The 25,881-nt window shown below is 36.3% G+C and overlaps 1 protein-coding gene and 1 non-coding gene across 3 annotated transcripts; one reads left to right on the top strand and one right to left on the bottom strand.

The window, feature by feature from the left end:
• Positions 1 to 10,855: 10,855 nt before the first annotated feature.
• LOC114530178 lies at positions 10,856 to 17,890 on the bottom strand. Of its 2 annotated transcripts, none has more exons than XM_028551759.1 (4): positions 17,193 to 17,890; positions 16,887 to 16,992; positions 16,033 to 16,253; positions 10,856 to 10,940 (listed from the first exon to the last, which is right to left on the bottom strand). In XM_028551759.1, the coding sequence occupies exons 1-4, from the start codon at positions 17,688 to 17,690 to the stop codon at positions 10,881 to 10,883; spliced, it is 885 nt and encodes a 294-aa protein (XP_028407560.1). In that variant the 5' UTR covers positions 17,691 to 17,890; the 3' UTR covers positions 10,856 to 10,880. The 2 variants fall into 2 exon arrangements, with proteins under 2 accessions (XP_028407560.1, XP_028407559.1); XM_028551758.1 differs by lacking the exon at positions 10,856 to 10,940 and adding an exon at positions 15,485 to 15,797.
• A 4,398-nt stretch (positions 17,891 to 22,288) lies between these two features.
• Positions 22,289 to 22,361, top strand: Trnar-ucg. The gene has a single exon. It is a non-coding gene; the product is annotated as a tRNA-Arg (tRNA).
• Positions 22,362 to 25,881: the final 3,520 nt, after the last annotated feature.

Here is a 25,881-nt window from a genome sequence, read left to right as displayed (position 1 = left end):
AACATATGTCGCCAACGCCAACAAATGTCTAGGATATACAGGTGGGCAATTGAAAACTTCCCCCACAGTAGCTCCCGATGGTTCTCTAGCAGAGAAGGTCACACAATAAGCCCAAATGGAGATGCATATCTGTTGAGTCGATGTTATAATGAAACCAATTACACTTTATTTTTAAATCGGACTTATAACGGTACATGTTATTCGAAGTTTCCAGTTTATCTTCATGCAAACAATCAGATTCAGTATCTCTCACTTACCGAACGTCGACTTTATAGCCATTCTAAATCAATACCATGTGATAATATTCCGGACGCCACATATATTGCTGATCATTCAGGAACTTTGTGGTATATCAACCGCAATGGCACTGCGTTTAAAACTAATTATACCAAGACTTATTTACCGGCCTTCTCCAATTCCATACTAAAACTTGGCGATCTTAATCCACGATTACTACGATATATTCCAGAGCCATTTGAAACATTCTCGCTCCTTGATATTCTTGCGCAGACTCAGGAAACAATAGAACAACTAGACAACATTCGAGCAGCAGACGAGGATAATAACGTCGCATTAGGAATAGGCAAATAATCGGTATTACTCTATCAGGCATATCTTCCGGTGGAAGTCATATCATAAAGGCTGTAGGATCAGCGTTACATGACGGATTAACGGGCCTTGGCAATCTCGATGAAAAAGTCATTACCAGCTTAGGCAAAGCCACAGGAAACGTTATAGATTCATCCGGTCGCGCATTTGAGCACGCTGCCCGTGGCGCAGGTGGATTCTTTCATGATGTTTTGGGAGGTTTAAGTGGTTCCCTACTCTGGGGTGCGCTCGTACTTTTGACAGTATTCTGCCTTTATCAATACATACTGAAACAACGGAACTGTTTTCAAAAATCTGATACATCAGCTGACGTTGATCAAACTGACATTAACCAAGGTGACGTTGACGTTGAGATAAACAACGATCAATATGAGTTACAGGACATGACAATGCAGAACGAATGTGTTGACTGTGGGTTGCCCCGATGCCCATCCGTTTCTAACAACTTGTCCCAGGAGTCATCCGTTTAGGAAGGCAAGCAGTTTCGCCCCTGCCTTCATGTAAATAGTTGTTTTCGTCTATATTGTGCTACGCTTAGTAAACGGAATATTCTAAATTGTAGATTACCCCTGAGGTGCATGTAGGCATAAGTCAATTATATTTAGATCAGTTGTATCTCGTATAATCGATTATGTAGTGTTGTCATAGATTAAAACAACACGTACTATGTGTATAGTCTCAGTTATTAGGCATTTGGTAATATGCCCGTGATAGCCACGCCGAGCTCAAAAGAAAATTAAAATAGTTGGGAAATTGTAGACACATATATGTATGGTATATATTTAACTTAAGTTCGTTATAGCTCACACGAAGCTGGGGACAGCTTATTCTAGGTGAGGAGGATTGTTACGCAAGGCTTTTATTATGTTTAGTTATATGCATACAAAAATAGTATAAAAACAGCTGCAAAAATAGGAATATCAAGAGCATGACAGGGATTAGTGAATGATTTTTGCCACAAGACGCCTGAGTAAATATAATTTTCGGCCATTTGCAAACATTAATCGCTTTTCCCTTTCATGTTGACATATCGTGGGATTAAATAAGTAATAAGAGGAAAATATTTATAATCCTCTCAGAACTAATACCTGGATAACAGTCTTAAGTCGTCACTTATCTTAATGGTTGCATTCTTTAAAAAAGTGTGCGTGCTGTAGGCCATTCAAGTTCATATGTCAATCAATTGTGTTAAAAATGTTGCTCGGTCAAGCATGTAATAGATTACGTCATCAAAAGTTCAATTCGATAAAATAAGAGTGAAAATAGTTTGAGTTAAAAGATATTGTTCACAGACGTATTGTTGGTATATTTTACTAGTTGTGATGATAAACATTTTAAGTTGTGAACATTTTTAAGTATTGATCGATTGAGCAGAAGACCAACTCGACTAGTGCGACAACGCCTTAAATAAACAAGATATGAGAGCTGGAACGAGCTTCTAAGACCAACCCACTGGTTACATGTACAACGCTGATTGGCTGGATAAGGATCAGCCCACTATGGTTGATGACGTATGCAAGAGTCACTGAACCCTCATTATAAAAGGGCGTGCACAGCACCTGAACCTTCAGTGGACTAGCGGAGTAAAGATTAACTTATGAAACGTTAAGAAGCTCAACCTACAGGACAGACGACCAAAGACAAGAACGCAAAACGACGAAGATAGAGAAGTAGAGAAGAGAAGAACGGAAAAAGAAGAGAACATTAGCGAACTTTAGTTAAAACTATTGTAAAGATCTCCTACCTCGCGTATCAATTAAAGAATCTTATAACATTATTATGGAGAGATGTTTTGTCGGAAGAGCTTTATAATAATTTCCTGTTATGTGAGTTGATCAACCAAGAATCTGAATACAATTTGTCTTATAACAAATTGTCTGGCTTTATCGATAGTATCTTCATGACAGAGCTCAAACAGTAAAATTTGGCAACAAGTACGACTCGGATATTGAGTTGAGGCCAGGGAATATTTCCCCATGGTAATGACATTACATTATCATTTTTTTTTTCAAAGTGGAAGTGTGGAACCATGTGCCATTGAAGATGTATTTGCATGTCGATTTTTAGAACGGTTTTCTGAATATGTCAATTCCCCATTAGGAGATTGCAGCTTCGCATGTGTACCCCACATGCATAATATATGTAAAGCACGTAAAAAAGTGAATAGCATTCTTTGATTTAATAGGAATTACTGCATGGTCTTATAAACGATCAATCATCAATATTATATATATATAGTAATCGCCTGATGATCGTACATGGTAGAAGTACGTGAAACACAGTGTAGCGAAATAAAAATTTTAAGATTGTAATTTGTTAATTTATTTGCTCTACTATTGTATTGATATTATGCGGTATGATATATATATATATATATATATATATATATATAATATTATACACTTATATTGACATTAAAAATTGGGATAAAAATCCCTAGGATTAATTATAACGCACGCATGAAAATTCCAGTAAACTTTAGTATATACATTTTATACACTTCCTAACGTTAACCAACTTCCCAAAGTTTATTTCCAAATATTAAGTATTGATTTTACATGAATAGAAAGGTGTGGAGGTAAAGTTTGATTAAAATTTGCATATCCTGTCAGTCAGATTAGCAAAACGCAAATGAAGTTGGACGTTACTCGTTAGTTTGCTAATTTTTTATTGTATATGTTGTCACGTACTTTTTTGTTGCAGGTAGCTCATGGTTGATTAAACCTTAGAAAGCTTGAAGAAGAAACAACTAACCACTATCTTTCTCTCGATTTGTTTTTTGGGGGTGAAAATCCATAGCCGGGGCAGGGTAAATTGCACTTTGCCCCTTCGCTAATACGCCATATATGTTAAAGAACTTAAAAGCCTATGCAAAGGAAATTTGCACTTTATTTATGGTTGCATTGTAAAGAACACTTAAAATCACTCCCTTTGAATAATTTTGTTACCTTTTTTTTCTAAAGATATAGCACTTTGTATGATATATAAATTACAGAGCTAGTAATGTTAAACAATCCGTTGTCTTGAAGATCAACTACTCAAAATATCATGTAACAATTATTCTTGTAAAAAGTGCATGTGTTAATCATAATACAGTTATTACAGTGCGATATCATCAGTTGTGTTATTTCGACATCTCACAAAGTTCAATATTTTGACAATGAAGAGGGGTAAAAAAATGTACAAAAGATATTTTCATTTTAATTTTCTTTACAATCCTACCATAAAAATCAGGCGTGAAACTCTGTTGCATAGGCATCAAAACTGCATTAATAAACAAATAAAAAATTATGACGTTCCTGTGCACACGAGCGTCGTTTTTGAGCGTTTTCAAAATCGTTTTTGTCTATTTTATTGATCCAGCACTAGTGCACTAATTTGAATGACACAAGAAAATTGTTAAATATATATAACCACTTTGTTTTGTAATGTAAATTAGTGCACTAGTGCTGGGTCCACCCATAGGCAGTCAAAATATTCGTGATAATTTGAACGCGAGAAATTTTTCGGCAATTTGTCAACATGGTGTACAATTAGTACATTTAGTAAATAACCAAAATGCGAAATTGGTTATTTACTAAATAACCAAAATGCGAAATTGGTTATTTCATATAACCATCTTAAATAATGAAAAATATTACGTTATTTGACTGAAATAATATTTTTACGTTCGGCGCCCCATATTCCGGCCAATCGAGCAGGGTACTGGCCTGGGTTTAGTCGCGAACCGCAAAGCAACTATGAAGTATGAACTATGAACTGTTTGGAGAGACAGGAAAATAATGTAGTCTGAAACACTGGTTTGAATTCATTTGTCCCTCCAAACAGTCCATAGTAGACTTGCTACAAGTCGACTCTTTAAACCCACACGCGAGCTTCAGCGACCGAGCGTAGCTAGGTCGCGAAAGCGAGGGAAGGGAACGCGCGGAAGAGTCGACTTGTCAAACTTGCTTCGCGCCATTTTTGGCGACCCAAAATCAGGTCGCTGAATTAATTATTATAACTAGGGTACCCATAGGGTAGGGAGTGCTGCCTGTGAGTAAGCCGTAGTCGTCATGCAATGAAAACATTAAACTTTTAGAAGAACAGAAATCATAACCACCGTAAAATTTTTTACGTTCAAGAAGAGATTGGAAATATAAAATATAGTACAAAGTGCTTAGCCTCAGTTTATTATCATTATTTAAGGAAAATGACAAAAACAATATTGTTTCAGAACAGAAATGTTCTACGAAACCTATCAATAAATTGTTTTTTATGCAACGGAGCCCCCAACAGAACTTAAATTTGTCAATTATGTTTTTAAATCGCTCGATATAGTTATTAAAACGTTATGAAAATGTTGTTTCTGTTAAGCGCAGTTCTTCCGTGTCAATCATCTTTTGCTGTAACGGATACGACGAATCCAATGAGATACAAAAACACACATGAAATAAACGTTTGATGATCTAGTGAGTGTCTTAACAAGACACAAAAATGAGGCGCAAATACAGCACCAAAACAGAAGAGTCAGCAACTGATGACAGATGACTGACAAAAATGCAAAAATCAATGCATTCAATTACTGATGCAACTGAGAACAAAGACTCGATTATATAACACGAGTTGAAGCCTCACCTTCGGACCAAAATATCAACCTGGAAAATATAAATGAACAGTTAATAAACGCCGCGCGCTAAACAAACAAAACAGACGCAATTTTTAATGATATATTCAATGATCGCTCAAATAAATGCACTATCCCAGTATTTAAGTCATAATTCGGCATAAAAGGCTAAAAGCCTATAGTGAAGTATATCGCTTAACAATATGGATAGAATATCGAATAAATAGGAACTCGACAGTAAAAAACTCCAAAATACCTTATACCTCTAATACTTCGCAGTACTATAATATGTAGCCAAAGCGTAGAATTACGTAAATTTCACCTTCTGTCTAAAATATCAACCTATAAAATATAAAACAACAGTTAAATATGAATAAAACATTGAGTAAATATGAACTTAATTACAAAAAACTCACCGAAATAGTTTTCCTTCTTCGAAATAAATTCGCCAAAGTTTATGCAGCCAACACGTGGAATGGTATAACCTGACACCGAACTCCAACATGCAAATTGCAATGAGTCAAAATTTTCACCGCAGGTGACAAGAGTATTATGTTTCGTTTATATCGAAAATCTACTGGCACCCTAATACGCTAATACAATGTTCCAAAGCACGTTTTCACCTTTATTCAAAATATAAATTAACATACCATGCACGTGGTATCACGCACCGCACCGTGCAAGGTGAAAATCGTAGCCCTCCCCAAAATACATGAAAGAATTTCACAAACGCGTAACAATAAGGTCGTCAAATTGCTGTATCACGCACAGCACCGCACCGCGCAAGGTAAAAATCGTAGCCCTCCCCAAAATACATGAAAGAATCTCACAAACGTGTAACAATAAGGTCGTCAAATTCAGTTGCTGTTCGCCTGCTAAAATACAAAAGAAATATCCTACATTGTGTTCAGGTGAATGTAAATTATTTCTCTCTCACGCTACATAACATATGCCCTCAGCGTGTCAACTATGGCCGGAACTTAAATTTAGCCACCCCCAAAATAAAATATGTTCCTCCATCCCTGCCACTGGTACCGTCATGCAATGCGCCAAAGACAAATTTTGATTTGCGCCCCCATTTCTAAACTAGGGTACCCATAGGGTAGGGAGTGCTGCCTGTGAGTAAGCCATGCAATGAAAACATTAAACTTTTAGAAGAACAGAAATCATAACCACCGTAAATTTTTTTACGTTCAAGAAGAGATTGGAAATATAAAATATAGTACAAAGTGCTTAGCCTCAGCTTATATCATTTAAGGAAAATGACAAAAACAATATTGTTCCAGAACAGAAATGTTCTACGAAACCTATCAATAAAGTGTTTTTTATGCAACGGAGCCCCCAACAGAACTTAAATTTGTCAATTATGTTTTTAAATCGCTCAATATAGTTATTAAAACGTTATGAAAATGTTGTTTCTGTTAAGTGCAGTTCTTCCGTGTCAATCATCTTTTGCTGTAACGGATACGACGAATCCAATGAGATACAAAAACACATGAATAAACTTTTGATGATCTAGTGAGTGTCTTAACAAGACACAAAAACGAGGCGCAAATACAGCAACAAAAGAAGAGTCAGCAACTGATGAAGATGACTGACAAAAATTCAAAAATCAATGCATTCAATTACTGATGCAACTAAAGAACAAAGACTCGATTATATAACAATAGTTGAAGCCTCGCCTTCGGACCAAAATATCAACCTGGAAAATATAAATGAACAGTTAATAAACACCGCGCGCTAAACAAACAAAACAGACGCAATTTTTAATGATATATTCAATGATCGCTCAAATAAATGCACTATCCTAGTATTTAAGTCATAATTCGGCATAAAAGGCTAAAAGCCTATAGTAAAGTATATCGTTTAACAATATGAATAAAATATCGAATAAATAGGAACTCGACAGTAAAAACTCACCAAAATACCTTATACCTCAAATACTTCGCAGTACTATAATATGTAGCCAAAACGTAGAATTACGTAAATTTCACCTTCTGTCTAAAATATCAACTTATAAAATATAAAAGAACAGTTAAATATGAATAAAACATTGAATAAATATGAACTTGATTACAAAAAACTCACCGAAATAGTTTTCCTTCGCGAAATAAATTCGCCAAAGTTTACGCAGCCAACACGTGGAATGGTATAACCTGACACCAACTCCAACATGCAATGCGTCAAAAATTTCACCGCAGGTGACAAGAGTATTATGTTTCGTTTATATCGAAAATCTACTGGCACCCGAATACGCTAATACAATGTTCCAAAGCACGTTTTCACCTTTATTCACAATATAAATTAACATACCATACACGTAGTATCACGCACCGCACCGCGCAAGGTAAAAATCGTAGCCCTCCCCAAAATACATGATGATGAAAGAATTTCACAAACGTGTAACAATAAGGTCGTCAACAATAAGGTCGTCAAATTGCTGTTCGCCTGCTAAAATACAAAAGAAATATCCTACATTGTGTTCAGGTGAATGTTAATTATTTCTCTCTTACGCTACATAACATATGCTCTCAGCGTGTCAACTATGGCCGGAACTTAAATTCAGCCACCCCCAAAATAAAATATGTTCCTCCATCCCTGCCACTGGTACCGTCATGCAATGCGCCAAAGACAAATTTTGATTTGCGCCCCCATTTCTAAATTAGGATCTGCTGCCTTGCTCGCTCGCTTCAGGCTCGCTCGCTGCGGCAGCAATTAGGGTGCACCCGATGCACACGTAATTATACGCTTATTAACATATCAAATTGAAACGTAATTGGCGCATATATGCGGTGATAGTAGGTATCAGACACCTAACAGCATATACTGAGTAACAAGGTACCAGACTACCAGTCTATGTCGATTGTCGAGTTGATCTGACTTCGCGCCATTTTGTGTGTTAATAGTCGGGGAACAACGATCTGAATTAGATATCTTCTTCGATTTTCTACAGCTTTCGAGGTGATCTTTATACGGTAGTTGTTGGGAAATCTCATTAATATTTATAAGAGTTTTAATATTCAAATTGAGCTATGGAATACGAAAGAAGCAGCGACGGCGGGAATGGTAATGGTCAAGGTCGATTGATCATTGACGAAGAAAAGCTTGCCATTTTAAAGTCTTTCTTCACAAGCAGAAATATGGACTCAACCAAGAAGCAGAACCTCGCTGTTATAAAAGAATGTGCAAACCAAACAATGCTCACAGAACAACAAGTGAAGGTGATAATAAATAATATTGTTTAAAGTACAGTAAACATGAATAGATGCTGCTATTATAAATACATAATTAGTTGCTGTGGTTTAATGTATTGTGTTAAAAGCCCCCGAGTTAGTTTTGTTATGTGGCTAAATTTATAGTTGTTTGTGTGTATATCAGTCCAACAGTATTGATTATTGAATTTTAATGTACTGTAAACTTTAAAATGTGCATGGTTGAGTCATTATAAACACACTCATGGAAAGAATTCCTCAACATATAGTAACACATTTTTAAAGCTGCAAAACTCATCCTTTGATAAATAAAATTGTCAAGCATAAAGAATAAAAGATTAAAATCTAATGCATTTGGCTGTGTTGCTGCTCGATAATAGTTTTGGTAGCAGACTAACAGATAAAAGCTCAATACTAAACATTATCAGAGCAATATAATTATATATAAAAGTAATTGCCAGGATCTAGACCAAGGTTCTGCTGTTCATTGTATATTGTCAGAAGAACTGTTTGATTGAGAGCCAGTCACTCAAATTAGTATGTTTACATTGTATTAAACCTCTGACTGTAAGTCCTGCACCTATGAAGTTTGTAAGGCAGTTTTTAGTGGGCTTTCACATGCAGGGAAAGCATTGGTAACATGTGTTCAGAAAATCAAACATTAACATGTTCATGCAGCTATTGTTTCAATATACCTGTAAATAGTGGACTTATGGTCGGGGGACTTATATTTGGAATGGTGTATAAACACTAGAAATGTGATAGGCTTACACAGAGGGCTTATAAGGGGGGTTTGTGATGGGAGGTTTATGGTATTTGATTTTGAAAAGGTTATCCCGAGATGGCAGCCCTTGCTTAGGCCCACTCTAAATAACTATAGTCCTGTGATTATGTGAGGTTTAAACTGAAGCATCCATGTGATGTACTATGGGAACTTTTAAATATAAACTGTGTAGCTGGTTGATGATTGGTTAACATAAATAAACTATTAGTGTTGATATTTGGCACTACTACAAATTACTAAAGAATATCATTTGCCATATCCCTGGTTTCATAGTGAAGTGATTAGTTAGGGAATACCTTGGATGCTCTAACTAATATGTCTATTTGCCCTAACTAATATGTCAATATCAGTTTTGGCATCCAAGATATTTGAAAAGACTTCTGTAAATGAACATGATTATTAAATAGTTTTTATGTTAATTGTATAAAACTGAATATGCACTGTAATTTTATCTTAAGTATTTAAAATATCTTCTCTGTTGTTTTTTCTGCTGAAATGGTAATATTTCTCAAATGTGAGGGATAAAATATCTTTATACAGTACCTACACTCTTTTAGTGATAAAACCAAACATTAACTCATTTAATAGCCATGTGCAGGTCCTACACCAAGATATGCATGGCTATTGCATTTTAAAACCTATCAAAGTCAAACTCATCAATTAATTAATAAATATGCTCTAACTACATGTTGTGGCATATTATGTTACATACTATCTTATGCAATCTGGGTGATTTTACCCAATTTAACCTATTAGGTAATTGGCATTTTCTGTACTGTTATTAGTTGATTTACCTTTTATTCATTGTGTAGTTGGTGGTGTAGGGAAGCATGGGTGGCATTATGAGGCTAGCATGTTGCCTTTTACCAATGGTTAAAACTGTTGATGGAAGGTAGTACTTGGATCGCTCATCTCTAGGAAAAACCCCAGACCATCAGAGATGGTAGAGTTACATAGTTGATCTCTCCTGTGCTTTGAGGGATGTTATCTGGGTGCTGTATTATTAATAATATTGTTAGCCCATTGACTTTCAAAACATTTGAAAATTTCCTTGTGGGGCATTCGTTCACCCTAATATCAGACAATTTTACTTGTCATGGAAAGAGTCATGCCATTTAATCGTTGAATTATCTACTGTATGCCTTAGGTATGCATAAATTGTTCAATTCACATACTTATACATTTACATTGAAGCACGTTAACTTGCAGTTGCTTGACTTTCATATTAACTCGAGGTAATGTTGCTCTAAAATAATGAATTGCCATTATGAACAGTATTTACCATATTTTATGTTAATTACAGCACTGGATAAGTAATTATAGGGCAAAAACGAGTGGACGGATATCAGGAAAAGTAGGAAAAAGCAGATTAATGAGAAAAAGATCTGGCTTTAATGTATTTGCCAGTGAGAACCTATTCAAAGGTAACGTTTTAAAATATAGTAAATTGGAAATACCTGCTCATTTATTATGTAATAATTAAATCTATGCAAAACCATCCATAATATTCCATGTAAGTTGTGTAGTTACAGTACTTTTTCAGAATTCTTTATTGTATAATTTAATACTTTATCTCTTATTTTGTAGAAAGCAGTGGATCTTCCTCTAATGCCTTCAAAAACATTGGTGGACAAATGGAGAACCCTTTCAGATGAACAAAAAGACACCTTTAGAAGAAAAGCATTGGAATCAGATAAAGATGTTTGCCTTCCTTCCAACAATGCCAAGGCTAAAAAAATAATAAACAATATGATGAAAGAGGTACAGTAAATCGTACGATAAAATGTAGCGTCGTGTCTCTATTGTTATGTAATTACTTATTTCATTTCACAAATTTATTTATATTGAAACCTTCATTATCCTATACAGCTAAGGGGTTTTCCTACCAAAAACGTAAACCTTAAACAACTTAGAGCGTGCAAAAAGCAATGGGTTATTATTTAGCATATGTACACTCCGAAAACTAGTCTTGTATTTTGTAACAAACCACCCCTATATACGCAATACCCAGTGGCGTAGCCAGCCCGAAGATTTTGTCCCGCTATGTAAATTTCGAGTTATTATAATTGTAGGTTTGAAACGTACACGTAGTCTGGAATATCGATATGTTGCCATTTCCATGCCCAGAGAGTCTACAATAATTATTCATTTCTTTAGAAATATATTGTTTTTACAGTCAATGAACACCAAAATACTGACTTACTGTGCCTAACCAGCTTACTAAATATAGCTTAATACTAAATATAGCTTACTAACCAACTAAACAACCATATATACATACATACATACAGGCTAATTCGCTGAATAGCTAACTAAGTACTGTAAATAACTACCCTTTATTCTCTATCAGCTGGTTGTTATAATTGTACAGTACGGTACAAGACGTTTCGTAGTGTAGAGACTTTATTATATTTCCCTCACATACAATATACATGTATGTTTTGATGTTTATGTTAAAGGTTCAAGAATTGGAAGCTTTAGGAGGCCACTGTTTATTGATCTGCGGCTTTGAAGGCCATGTTTTCCATGGCTCAACAGATGTCGGCAATAAGATGTTGAATGATAGCGAAAACGATTTGGTACATCACTTCGCCAATTTGCTGCAGTAAGTTTCGGATACAAATATAGTTGGATCTAAAGCAGAGATGGGTCCAGCGCGATTTGGTAGGGGGAGTTTGATAAAAATATTTGAAAATGAGATGATATTGTATTGCTTCGCTTGTACCTCTCCTGCACCCCCTTTGGCCTAAGTAATAATATTTACTATTGAATGTTATGATTAACTAAACGTTAAGTAAACTTGACTGTATAGGTTCTCAGGATGGAAAGGAGAATATTTCCGTAAAAGCTATTCAAGAACTTTTTAATAAAAAATACGGTGAGCACAAGTTATGTATTGAAAGTTGTAGTTTGAGTACAGGCAGCGTAGTTGGCATAGTCACTGTATATACTGTGATGTCTGTGCATGAGCATAAAGAGTTTGTTATACAGTGTATACAGGGTGTATAAAAAAAAGGAGACCTTTATTTATTGTATGTAATGGTAAAGTTTCAGATACATTGCTTGATTTTAATAGGTGAAGTTGTGAAAAAGAAAAACGGGAAAATGCCATATTCGAAAATTCAAGAATATGGTATTGCTTTTATCGGACTTCCAGCTCATCTGGAGATAGATATTGGAACTACACCACGAAAGCCTGCTCTGTACGGTTCGGCTCAGCGTCGTGAATTGTGGCAGTCTAGAAATGCTTGGTCATTAACTATTACTTCATCAAGTAATCTTATTTCCAATGCTCACACTGATGCCGGTCATTCTGCTCTCCAATCTATTTCTGATCCTGTTGTCTCTAACTGTACATTCAACGCTTCAACTTCCAATCCTCCTACTTCTACTGCCTTACATTCTACTTTTTTGTCTACACCTTCGACTTCCCATCCTCTTACTTCCAGTCCTGCTGTCTCTAGCTCCCCCAGTTCTAGTTCTTCCCTGCCTACTCCTTCAACATCCAATCCTCGCATTTCTATTGCCTCTGTTAATGTCCCTAATTCTAGCTCTTCTGTTTCAAAACCTTCTGCTTTCAATCCTCTTACCTCTAGTTGTCTTACATCTACTTCTTCTCCTCTTTTGTCGGACACATCCAATGTTTCTTTGCCTGTTAATTCCAGTCCTGTTATGGCCGTATCAAGTCCCGCAACCCTCGCTTCTTTGCAGGAAATTCACAAAACAAAAGCTATCAGAGTACCAAAAGGTGTATATTAATTCCTGTTTAAATTTCGAATTATGTACAAGTGCCAATGTCTTTTAGTAATTTGAAACATTGCATATAGTACGAGTACGGTAACTATGTTTCTCATATATTGCATAATTTTAGACATGTTGTTTGGTCTGATGGCGAAGAATAGTAATGATGTACAGGCTATAGCAGTAGTATCGGGACAAACTCGCGTCCACGGGCGAAACGTGGGAGTTGGAAATGTTGTTGTCGAAATTCGCCGCATTATTCAACCTGGGTTGCTTCCTTTTTGTCCTGGTGCATTTGATACGGACGAATGTGTCGTCGTAGGTGCTTTTTACGAGTGGCCCTGTAACAGATTAGCTCTTCTGCATGCGCAGTAACCCTTAACTAGTTAATACGTGGGCATGGCATTGATATTATAAATTTCTTCTCAGTAGTTTAGTTTCTTTATGTTAAAAAAACGAAAAATATGTATCTTGTCAATATGCATTTTTCTGAATAAAAATATTTGAGGTACGATTTACAGTATTTAGTATTCTAGAGAACAGTTTTATGCACCTAAAATGTTACACATTCAACCTCTGATATGATCTTATATTCATTGTTGTCTTATTAACCAATGATGATTTTTTTGATTCAGGAACGTAAACTGCGTCAGGTTGACTTGTGTTGGTTCGACTCCAACTCGCAGTGAATTACCTCCCCATTTCAAACTTAGAACTTATGCTCTTTGATTACGATGACAACAACAGTAGTGTATAGGGGCTGTTTACATGAGCCCGGTTACCCGAGATTCAACGAAGCGTGAGAGGACTCTGAGGTATTGAAATAAGACTTTATGAATTACGACACCAAACAAGCACATGCTATTGTTGTGGTGATTATACGACTGCCAGGAACATGTTATCTGCTCATTTCAATACCTCGAAGTCATCTCACGCTTCGTTGAATCGCGGGTAAACGGGCTCATGTAAACAGCCCCTTAGTATATGGTTAACTAATCAAGATCTGTTTGAATTCAATGCTTGAATAAGTAGATGTCTGGCTCCAGGGGGTGGTTGTTCAAAAGCCGGTTAACTTAATCCTGGGTTAAAGCACAGTTATAAAATATACATGGTTTGGAGACTATGTTGAGGTAGATTTATGGAAAAAATTGTTCTTTTCTCATCACATGTCTATTGTATTTTGCAACAGATAAACCAATAGCAATCTTGTTATTAACATATCTTTCAAGTCAAGGTTGAGGAGCTTTCTTAGCTATTCTATCAACTGTGGTTAAAGCAAATCTCTACATAAATTTTTATAATCGCTTGTTTACAAAATTGAATATCTTTTTTCATAAATATTGTCTGGACCGATAGAAGTCATATTTTACCAAGTTTTAAAACGAACAGTGGTTCAAAAAAAGAGTAAAACAATGAGTTAAAATTTAACCCAGGGTTATTAATATTATAGGTTTGAACAGGCCCCTGGACTCTGATGGAGACTTCACAAAAGCTACAGCGGTTTTGGACAACAGTGAAGAACTTGGTGAAATTAGCTGAAACTTTGCAATGTTGAGTCTTTTATCGATATAAACTCATGGCCGAAATATTTAATCAAAATATGGAAACGTTCTTATTGAAATACATTTCCCGACTTCATCGGCGGTACCAGTATATAACTACATACTAAGGCTTCACAAAAGCTACAGCATTTTTGGAAAACAATTAAGAACTTGTGAAATTAGCTGAAACTTTGCAATATTGAGTCTTTTATCGATATTAACTCATGGCCGAAATATTTAATCAAAATATGGAAACGTTCTTATTGAAATACATTTCCCGACTTCATGGGCGGTAGCAGTATAACTACATTACTAAGGCTTCACAAAAGCTACAGCGTTTTTGAAAAACAATGAAGAACTTGGTGAAATTAGCTGAAACTTTGCAATGTTGAGTCTTTTATCGATATTAACTCATGGCCGAAATATTTAATCAAAATATGGAAACGTTCTTATTGAAATACATTTCCCGACTTCATGGGCGGTACCAGTATATAACTACATACTAAGGCTTCACAAAAGCTACAGCATTTTTGGAAAACAATTAAGAACTTGGTGAAATTAGCTGAAACTTTGCAATGTTGAGTCTTTTATCGATATTAACTCATGGCCGAAATATTAAATCAAAATATAGAAACGTTCTTATTGAAATACATTTCCCGACTTCATGGGCGGCGGTACCAGTATATAAACTACATACTAAGGCTTCACAAAAGCTACAGCATTTTTTAAAAACAATTAAGAACTTGGTGAAATTAGCTGAAACTTTGCAATGTTGAGTCTTTTATCGATATTAACTCATGGCCGAAATATTAAATCAAAATATGGAAACGTTCTTATTGAAAACATTTCCCGACTTCATGGGCGGTACCAGTATATAACTACATACTAAGGCTTCACAAAAGCTACAGCGGTTTTGGACAACAGTGAAGAACTTGGTGAAATTAGCTGAGACTTTACAACGTTAAGTCTTTTATCGATATGAAAATTATGAAAATTTTATGAAAATTGTCTGGTGATTAAGAATAAAGTTTCTTCAAGCCAATACTACATTTTCATTATTATCTTTACAAACAACAAAACCATTAAGGTATAGACAACAAGTATAAAGGATTTCCAAATAAATGCTACCTAGTACTGTATATACGTTTGTTTATATACAATGTACTGTTTACCTTAGGGCATGCAGGGCATTGACTAACATTATCCAACTGCACATTTTTCCCACCAAATGTATCCAGCATGTAGCTAAGGTAACGGTATTCTCCAAAATTTTCACCAACAAGTAGCCGATATATGTCCTTTACCTAAAAAATTAGATTAAATTCACCTAAATGCTATGTGTCTAACTGTTTTTTATTCTATTGGAAGTAAGTTGCAGACACTAATAATTAGACCCTACAATGTACTAGTATTGTCTTTAGTAATTATTATACTGTATATGCAATTAATACATACTAATGAATTAGAAGTTTGGCTTTGCAAATTCAGTCATAAAAGGGGAAGCCTTTGGAAGTAATGAGGTTGGGTTAAAATACTCACATAAACTGGTGAAAGAGAAGGCATAATCCAGTATATTGCCTGACATATCGACTTTAAAGATGTTCGGCATTCCAAGAAGATATATTTGACCAATTCCATAAGATTTTTTTCAAATGCTGCTTGTGGTTCCTTGGGTGATGAAGGCCACAAACCATATTTCATTAATGTCACTGCTTCTGGCTCATGGCAACAGAATTTAAACTTCACAAGACGCTGTTGACCTAAACAAAATTCGTTGAAAAGAACACACAATTTATTTATTCAAAACAGACTCTCTCTTTTAATGGTCAGCCAGTTGATAGCCACTAGACCAATGTGTAAAAAAATAAATGACAAAACAGAGTATGAATAACATCCTGAGCAATCCAAGATATGGATTAACATAATACTACTTACATGAGTTTGTGATGTTTCAATTTTATTATCAGATAGATTGTAATAAACTGCAAATGTCGCAAACTTGTGTTTATAGTCTTAATTGTTTTAATCCATATCTTTCATCTAAACGTCGCAAACTTGTGTTTATAGCCTTAATTGTTTTAATCCAGATTTCTCAGGATTTTATTTTTCAGACTCAGTTTTCTTTTATTTTCCAAAAAATACAATTGGACACATTATCAGTCAATGTATTAAATATCAATATAAAGCCATAGTAATTGCTTATTTAATTCATAGGAAAAAATGGAATCTTAGAAGTAGTCATGTTGGCAGGTAAAGAGACAGAGTATGGTAAGGAAATTGACACAGAATTTACACAATAATACAAAATTCATAAATGTATAATTGTAAGTGTGCTCATGTGATAAAAGAAAACACCTGACAATCAACGTTACAATATAATACCATAAACATACCATTTCTATTAACGACGACAACATCACGAGTATAACCATGATCTAAATTGTGATTTGTCTCCCAAACAACAACTTCTTTAAATTTGTATTGAATATACTTTTCAATCTACAATGCAACATACTCTCATCACATGACTTCATATACACAGTACATACATCCTGTCATCATATATGACTTCAATACTATTACACTAAGGTTGCAGTATAAAAGAATCATTGAAATAAGCTCCTCAAAAAGCCCACATGACCTCTGCCAAAATGAGAGACCGTAACTTATAAATATTACACCCAACACAGCTATATTACCTCCCAAATCTCAGGATAGTGGAAAGACTGACCAGAGGCATGAACAAGGTTTATATGTTCCTCACACATAAAATGTGCTGGGCCACAGTCAAGGCATCTACCACATGCACTTTCTTTGCACTCAGGAATTACACAACCTTGGTTGACAGGCATAGCTTGATGCTCCAGAAAAGCAGAGAAGAGTTGTTGTCGAATACCAAGCCAAGCATTCCCCAACTTAATCTTTCTATCGCGATAAGCCTTAATTTTCTTCTTCAAACGCATTTTACCACGCTTTGGTTTGAAGCTTGGCCCAACAATTTCATCTCCACCAAAGCTGACTTCTGGCTGCCCACATGCTGAAGTTTCAGGTAGAGAAGAGGACGTATATTTGTGAACATTAGTTCTTTCTGAATACTTTATGGGTACACTGAGCTTTGATCTCCGATTGACTTTCCCGTCTTTAAAGCTTACCACTTTAACAGTGTGTTTTGCTTTAAAACATCTTCGAGACGACATGGCTTTCTCAATTCATTGTTTATTTCAAATATTTTAAAAGTTGGATTTTAAACGATTTAAAACTATGGATTTTAAAAAGTTAGTCACCCAGTGAACTGGCGCCATATTTAATTCGCCAAAGCTGTTGTGTACTTGTGTCCAGGCTTTGATCTTAGGTACTCCGACAGTTGGTTTGGTTAGGTGTCTGATACCTACTATCACCGCATATATGCGCCAATTACGTTTCAATTTGATATGTTAATAAGCGTATAATTACGTGTGCATCGGGTGTAGGATCTGCTGCCTTGCTCGCTCGCTTCAGGCTCGCTCGCTGCGGCAGCAATTATCATTTCGACTATTCAGCGTGAATAAAAATGTCAATCAAGGTGTCGATATTGGTGTCCGATTTCACTTGATTAGAAAATACTTTGATACTAGTGGTGGGCGATACTGGGATTTTATGATTCGATACGATATCGATATTTTTTTATCGATATTTTCGATACGATACCGATATCGATACTGGCACTTTTCACCTAATTTATGCAGATCGTGGTCTTCCCACTGTCAGTGGGTCTTCCTCGCAGTTCTCCTGTTCGCGGGTTCCCAGTCGATCTCAATCGGTGGGCAGCGTGAAGAACACTGAAGAATGCTTCATAGGTCCATAATACTCCATGTAATCCTCACGTAACCTAATATCGAAATCATCGATACTGAAAAATAGTATCGATACCAACAACCAAATTCTTAGTATCGGAAGTATCGATATTTTAAAGAAATATCGCCCACCACTATTTGATACGGCTTCCATTATCGAAGCGATTGGCAAAGCAAATAAGTCTGTTGGTTACTCGGAACTGAAAGAGTATCAGCAGAACACTGTTCAGGCATATCTTTCTAACAGAGATGTCTTCGTTTCAGCGCCCACACTGAGCTAGGAAAAGCCTTGCATTGGAGTTAGCACCATACGCTTTCGAGCATTTATTAGGAAATTGATTGAACACATTGTCATAGTAATATGACCGTTTTGGCGCGAAGACGCAAATAGAAACCTTGCAAGTTTGACAAGTCGACTCTTCCGCGCGTTCCCTTCCCTCGCTTTCGCGACCTCGCTACGCTCGGTCGCTCAAGCTCGCGTGCATCTCTATGCTCGCGTGTGGGTTAGGGTTAGGGTTAGGGTCTAACCCAGTACCCTGCACGATTAGGAAATAGCTAATTATTACTCCATGTTGATATTTGATAAATTGCCGAAAAATTTCTCCCGTTCAAATTATTATCAAGCATATTTGGGCTGCGTATGATCCACCCCTGTCAGCGTTGCCGAGTTCGAGATTTTATTCCGAGATCTCGGGATTTTTTAAAGCAGATGGGATTCTTTTGAAATATTTGAAATATGGATTCCGAGTTTTACTCTCACAAGCAATGTGCAAAGGTCCAAAACATTCTTCTTCAACACGTGCATGAAAAAAAAATATTCATTTTGACAACAAGTGTGAAAATAAGCCATAACACAAGAACGTTGCTGCCAACTGTGGCCTGGTAGCCTCGTTTTAGTGTTAAGACTTATTTCCACATTTATTGGTCAAAATTAAAAATATTTTTTGATGCCTGTGTTGAAGCAGGGTGTTTTGCACCTTTGCAGGTGGCTCGTGAGAGTAAATATTGAAATCCATCCCAGTTAAGAAGGTTCTAAATTTAAAACGATAATGTTGTGACATAATTATCGAAAGGGTCTATTGGCATTCCACTTTTAAAATAGTCTAGGCAGAACTGAATATATGAATGTAAATATTTTGTTTGTAAGAAAACCTTGCCAATTCTTTTTGGCTTCTTTGTTAAAGTAAATCGCTCCTTAACTGGCTTAACATGGCGAAATTACAACTCAAAGTTACTTGATAATTGACTACCATCATGCATTGCTAAGGCTAGCCTCAAAAGCTGAAAGGGGAATGGTCTATTCTACCATCCACTCTCGTCTTATATGGCATCGCCTTGTTGGCTAGCGAGCTCATGGTATAATTGTTAAATATAGCATTATTTATATATAACCAGGGAGCAACGTAGCAGCGTCTTCAAACAACTTAGCATCAAATGTGGTATAACAACTGCCTATAATAAACAAAACACTTCTCGACGTTTCGACCTGAGGGCCTTCGTCAGGAGAGTTAGTCTTTCTAACTCTCCTGACGAAGGCCCTCAGGTCGAAACGTACGCCTCGGAGTCTGGGCGCGTATATTGAGGCGAAATCTTGATTTTTGTCATTCATTCTGGCGAAAACCATATATGGTATGCGTTCAGCGTTCTATATATTATGGAAGTTAATAATATGACGCGCCGAATATTTCTATATGCTAATAATTAGTTTATTCACATATGATATTAACTTATTCACATTTTCAATTATTTTATTCACACTTGAATTTATTTATTCGCACTTCATAATTATTTTATTCACACTCTATAATATTTTATTCGCACTTTGCAAATTAATTTATTCACACTTTGCAAATTAATTTACTCGCACTTTATAATTATTTTATCCGCACTTTATAATTTTTTATTCGCATTTGATAATTGACTACCATCATGCATTGCTAAGGCTAGCCTCAAAAGCTGAAAGGGGAATGGTCTATTCGACCATCCACTCTCGTCTTATATGGCATCGCCTTGTTGGCTAGCGAGCTCATGGTATAATTGTTAAATATAGCATTATTTATATATAACCAGGGAGCAACGTAGCAGCGTCTTCAAACAACTTAGCATCAAATGTGGTATAACAACTGCCTATAATAAACAAAACACTTCTCGACGTTTCGACCTGAGGGCCTTCGTCAGGAGAGTTAGTCTTTCTAACTCTCCTGACGAAGGCCCTCAGGTCGAAACGTTGAGAAATGTTTTGTCTATTTTAGGCAGTTGTTATACTACATTTGATGCTAAATAGCATTCTTTAAATTATAAAATAGTTGAATCTAGTTTTAATGTGGAATATATTATTCATGAAATATTAAAAAATGCCTGTTAGACTTGTGAATAATAAGTGCCAAAAAATACCAACCAATACCAATCTATTTTTAAATTCAAAAAATGTGTAATGTGAATTTAAACATGACAAAAATACACTTCTCCTCTATTTGTACCACATGCAATTAGGCCATAACCAATTACTGGATGCCATACTACCACATTAGCTTTTAGGTTTGATGTGTTCTCATCTATAGGCATACTAAATTTTAATGTAGCTGCTGGTAACTCTGTTGAAAAGTTAGTTTTCTTATATAGTTTAAAAATGTATGCCATAGGCATAGTCGTTGTGCTTTCTTGTTCATCTTGAAACAAGGACACCCTGTTTTCCCATGCTAGTCCAACTAAAAGGTGACAACTCAGAGGTGAGAAGCTCACACATAAAGAATTATGGTCAACTACTGTAGAGTATAAACAATGACCAATGCTATCCTTTTGCAAGGAAAATACACATACCATACACAATTCTGTATTGTTTTCCAATTTAACAACTAAGGCACTCAAGAATTGCCCATCTGCTGATATATCAGCTCCTAAATCATTAAACAATTTGCAGTTGTGTACTATCACATTCAAATTCCTTTGTCTAATATTTGGAATTTTAATCTCAGTAACATCCCACCACTGTAACCTAACTAAATGCCCATTTTGGTTTAGTGTGCCAGTTTTCCTTCTACTGTGTTTAGGTACACCTTCTGTGATAACATGTTTAACAGTTGCTCTCATATTCTGCCTTTCAATATGCACAACAGAAGTTCTAATAGTCTGTGACATCTCTCTGACTTGACAATCCACTTTATCCCTTACACCATTACTAACAAGAGGACTAGTGTCATGTATGCCAGTTAATATGTGACTTCCAAATGCATCAAATTTAACAAGTCTGATTTTTTCATGTACCGATGCTGATTCTGCTATTGCAAATGGTTCATTCTGGTGCCAAGCCCAAAACAGTAGCTGGTTTCCTGTAGCAATTAATAGTACCATATCAGTTGGATGAAAAGCAAGTGATGTAACGCTGAAGCAACTACGCGAACTAATCAATTTATTTTCTCTTTCTTTCAAGTCCCAAACATTCACGATTCCTTTCAAGCAACCCGACGCAAGCAAATGTGGATATGAGGGGTGAAACACAACACACCAAGGAGAACGGGGATGGCCTTTTAGAGTATGCAGACAGCAACCAGATTTGACCTCGCAAATTCGGACGGTGTGGTCTCCATGGCCCGACGCAACGGTTTCTCCATCAGGACTGAAAGCCATAAAAAACGTGCTCACAGCAGACTGTTGAAACTTGCAAGGAGTAGCCCGACGAGTGTAAGTTGTTTGGTATACGCCATATAACAGAATTGTGCGCTGTTCTTTATAGGAGAGACAATTCTGTCGCCGCTTTAACAAACACCAAGTAATATTTGATTCATAGGAACAACTAGGAGACTCTGAAGTATACATTTATAAAGTTCATACACATATTTTCTTTAAATTTTATTTGAGATTTTATTTGTAAATTGTAAGCGCACTAACGATCGATGAGAATTGTGGGATAAATTATATGTAAAAATAGTTCAAATAATTAAAATTATAGATCTGAACGTAGCGGCCTCGTGGCCTAATGGATAAGGCGTCTGACTTCGGATCAGAAGATTGCAGGTTCGAATCCTGCCGGGGTCGATTTTTCTTCTTCCTACCCAGTGAAGACGGACCGAACGTATTCGGTTAATAAGGGATTTATTATATGGCATACAGTATTTAGTTTATTGCTGGCGAGCGCGGCGAGCTAGCACACTAATCTAGAGATTGGCCGCGCACGCCTCGGAGTCTGGGCACGTATATTGAGGCGAAATCTTGATTTTTGTCATTCATTCTGGCGAAAACCGGGGTAGGTAATTCTCGAGTTAAGCCCTTCGAGTTAAGCCCTTTTCGAGTTAAGCCCCTGCCACGCCTTTTTTTGCCGGGGGCTTAACTCGATGAAGTTAAGACTGTTTTTGCTATCCGAGTTAAGCCCTCGAGTAAAAATGGGCTTAACTCAAAGTCAACTTGACGAATTAGTTTCTCGAGTAAAGCCCCGACATTTGAGTGATGGCAGCGAGTGTACAATAATAAAGTCGCCAATTAATAAATTCTAAATAAACTAAACTTTAATTCTAAATAAAAAAACACTGCTTCTTGTTTTTACTAACTCGTCTAAATTCACAAAATTGAATTCATGAAATGTGGATAGTTCGAGTGTTTCTATATGAAATCTATTTTGAGACCAAAAACCTCAGTTGTATAAAATAAACGGTTTTTTGTTGCTTTTTACATAACTATTGGAAGTTCTCTGCTTCGTACAAGTGAAATATCTTCTGCTTACAACTGTGAACCGTCACTGATATCTATTTCTATTGCTTTGGGAGGTGTAGCAAGATTGCTGGAAAATGGCTTTCTACCGATACACCGAGAATCCGCACAAAAGTAAAACAGACGATCCACAGCAAATCTTTGACCACGAGGAATATATAGAGCAGATATACCGTGATAAAAATCTTACCTGCCTACCAGGCATGGTACTTTTGCATGAGCTGCACGATGCCTTCAGGCGCTCATTGCACTTCCTTGCCCTCCAAAGTTGCCTCGGCTGTGATAACCGTCTGGACTCAAAAATAGACTCTTTTTCTACCTGAGTTAAAATCACAGATGGAGGTGGTTCGGATGTGTCGTATGATGACGCAACGTGCGATTGTCCCGATGAGCATGCATTAGTTAAGATGCCTTTAAGTTCCTTGTCTGCTAAGGACATGCACTTGTTGCAACAGGTCGCTTTTCTCCGCAACATTAAGCACGTTAATCATTATCTAGATGATGTGCTTACATGATACCTTCTTGCGATTTGTAGAGTTTCGTGCAAAAAACGGACAACTGCACCGAAGGTTTTTGCAGATGTTGACCACATACTCTGCCTCAGAACCTGCGACTACGAATTCCATGGCAGTTGGACTGACTGAAGTCCTCTTCACCAACGTGATATTTTTTCCATCTTCTTTGGCCTTTTTAGAGACTTCAGAAAGACTTGGCTGCGTGTTGATCTATACCTATGAAACATTTATAGATATATGACTTTATTGTCTTAAATGCCTAAAATTTATTATAAAACTTATTTAGTTGGGGTGCATAAATTACACACGTTTTTTACTATAATATAGGCGTTTAGAAAATATAGCAACCTACACTGAAAAAGTATGTAGAACGATATTTATGAATAATTATATATCATAATATAAAAATGAGAGTCACGGCAAGAACGAATTGATGGCAATATCAAAACACATGACATGATTACATATCATATTGACTAATAGCAAACAAATATGTAACAAATATGTAACAAACCTGCCGCTTCGTCCATTTTCTTCCGTTTTCCGCCTTTTCTTTTGCTCTTCTTCACTTTCTGATGACGAACTCTGCGTCACTTCACTTGTCTTGCGTTTTGCCGATTCTGCTTTGGTGGTTATAGTTTCGCGGTTATACGGTTTTAGCCATATTTTGAGGTCGGATTTCGGTTATATCCAGTTATTTTGTACGGTTTGCGGTTAACTGGAAATCGTGCGGAGACGGAAAATGACGAAATTAACCCTCCGGATTCGGTTATCGACCAAAATATACAGCGGTTTTCGGATAATTTTTAACATGCGGTTACGAAATATTTTACGTTGTTCATGGCATTTAGTTTCCGATCACGTGCGTGTATTTTCTCGCGGGGCCTCGAAATGACGAAATCAAAGTGGAAGTGCGCAAAGTTTATCATCTTTTTATGCAGGCTTGAGCCTTGAAGGCCCTTGATTAGATTTATTTAGATATTAGGCCGTTTGCTGAGGCCCATTATTGTTCACATATGAAAAGCATGCCGTGGAACTGAACAAAATACACATAGCTTACCTTTTTAAAACACCCTGAGTACGAATCCGAAAAGTTCCCGCTCTTCCGACCTGCAGTTTTTTCACAAAATACATTTGAAATGTCACTCCTTCGAAATTTTTAAAATGAACAAGCGCCATTTTGAATTTGTGATCGTGTAATTTTCCATCGTTCAGAATACTAAATTTTCCGTTCCAGTCTCTCGAATTCGCGGTAAATTGTCATCGTAGGCTATGTGTGACTTAATTTTATTATAATTCAATATGGCTTCTTACAGTGAGGATAGTGATGCCATATGCATTATTCATTTTAACGGGAAAGGCGGAGAAATAAAAAAGTTAACAAATGAAACTTTGGCGAAAATAATTGATGTAAGAAAACAGTGGTTAGGTCTGTCTTCATCATACCAGTCATTTACAGCAGTCGCTAAAAAATCGTTAGAGTTGTTTGACGACTCAGTCGCAGACGAATTGAGCGTAAGCAACGTTGTAGAAACGCATGGCTACCATCTGGGGTGTTATCGCATGTTCACCGATATCAGTAAACTTGATCGAGCCAAAAGAACCATTGCTAATACTGATAGAAAACGTTCGGCTGAGGAAGCAATTGGGCAAGCACAAGAGAATCTGGACATAAGGTCAGAAAAGATCGCCCGAACAACACGCCAAACTCTTCAAAGTCAAAGAGTGATCACTCCTCCTCATCGATGTTCAAACGTCTTACCTGAAATTTGTTTAATCTGCAAACGGCCTGGGCCATTATTTATCACAGACCAGGTATTTAGTTTCAGTTTATTGAATTTAGCAGATACATTCTTTATAAAATATCAATTAAAAAAAATTGAAGTAATAACTAGTAATAGTATATAACTAATTCTAGGTTACAAAGAAACGTGTCAAACAAGAACTATCGACCGCAAACCGTTACTGCAGGAGTCCTTGAACAAGCAGCGTTGCTACGTAATGATGAAAGTGTCCTGATTCACATTAGAGGAAGAGATTGTGTCGCGATAGAGGCAAGATATCACAAACGTTGCTATCTCACATACACAAAATTCTTGACCCGAAAACCGAAAATTTCTACTCCAACACTGTACGACAAGGCATTTGACGTATTTTGCGTCGAAGTAATCGAGAAACGCCTAATTCAAAAGAAGGAAGTGCTACTACTTGGTTACTTGTTAAGAAAATTTATAAGCTGCGTTCAAGCTATCGAAAATGTTGATGTCCCATATCAAGCGCCAACACTGAAGAAAAGAATCCAAGATCGTTACCCACAGCTCGTGTTCCATGTCTCA

The sequence above is a fragment of the Dendronephthya gigantea genome, unplaced genomic scaffold (assembly GCF_004324835.1).
Source record: "Dendronephthya gigantea isolate DGI-Jeju-01 unplaced genomic scaffold, DenGig_1.0 000060F, whole genome shotgun sequence".
NCBI classification, from domain to species: Eukaryota; Metazoa; Cnidaria; class Anthozoa; order Malacalcyonacea; family Nephtheidae; genus Dendronephthya; species Dendronephthya gigantea.
Note: the sequence above shows the minus strand (reverse complement) of the source record. Positions and strands in the feature narration are given on the sequence as shown.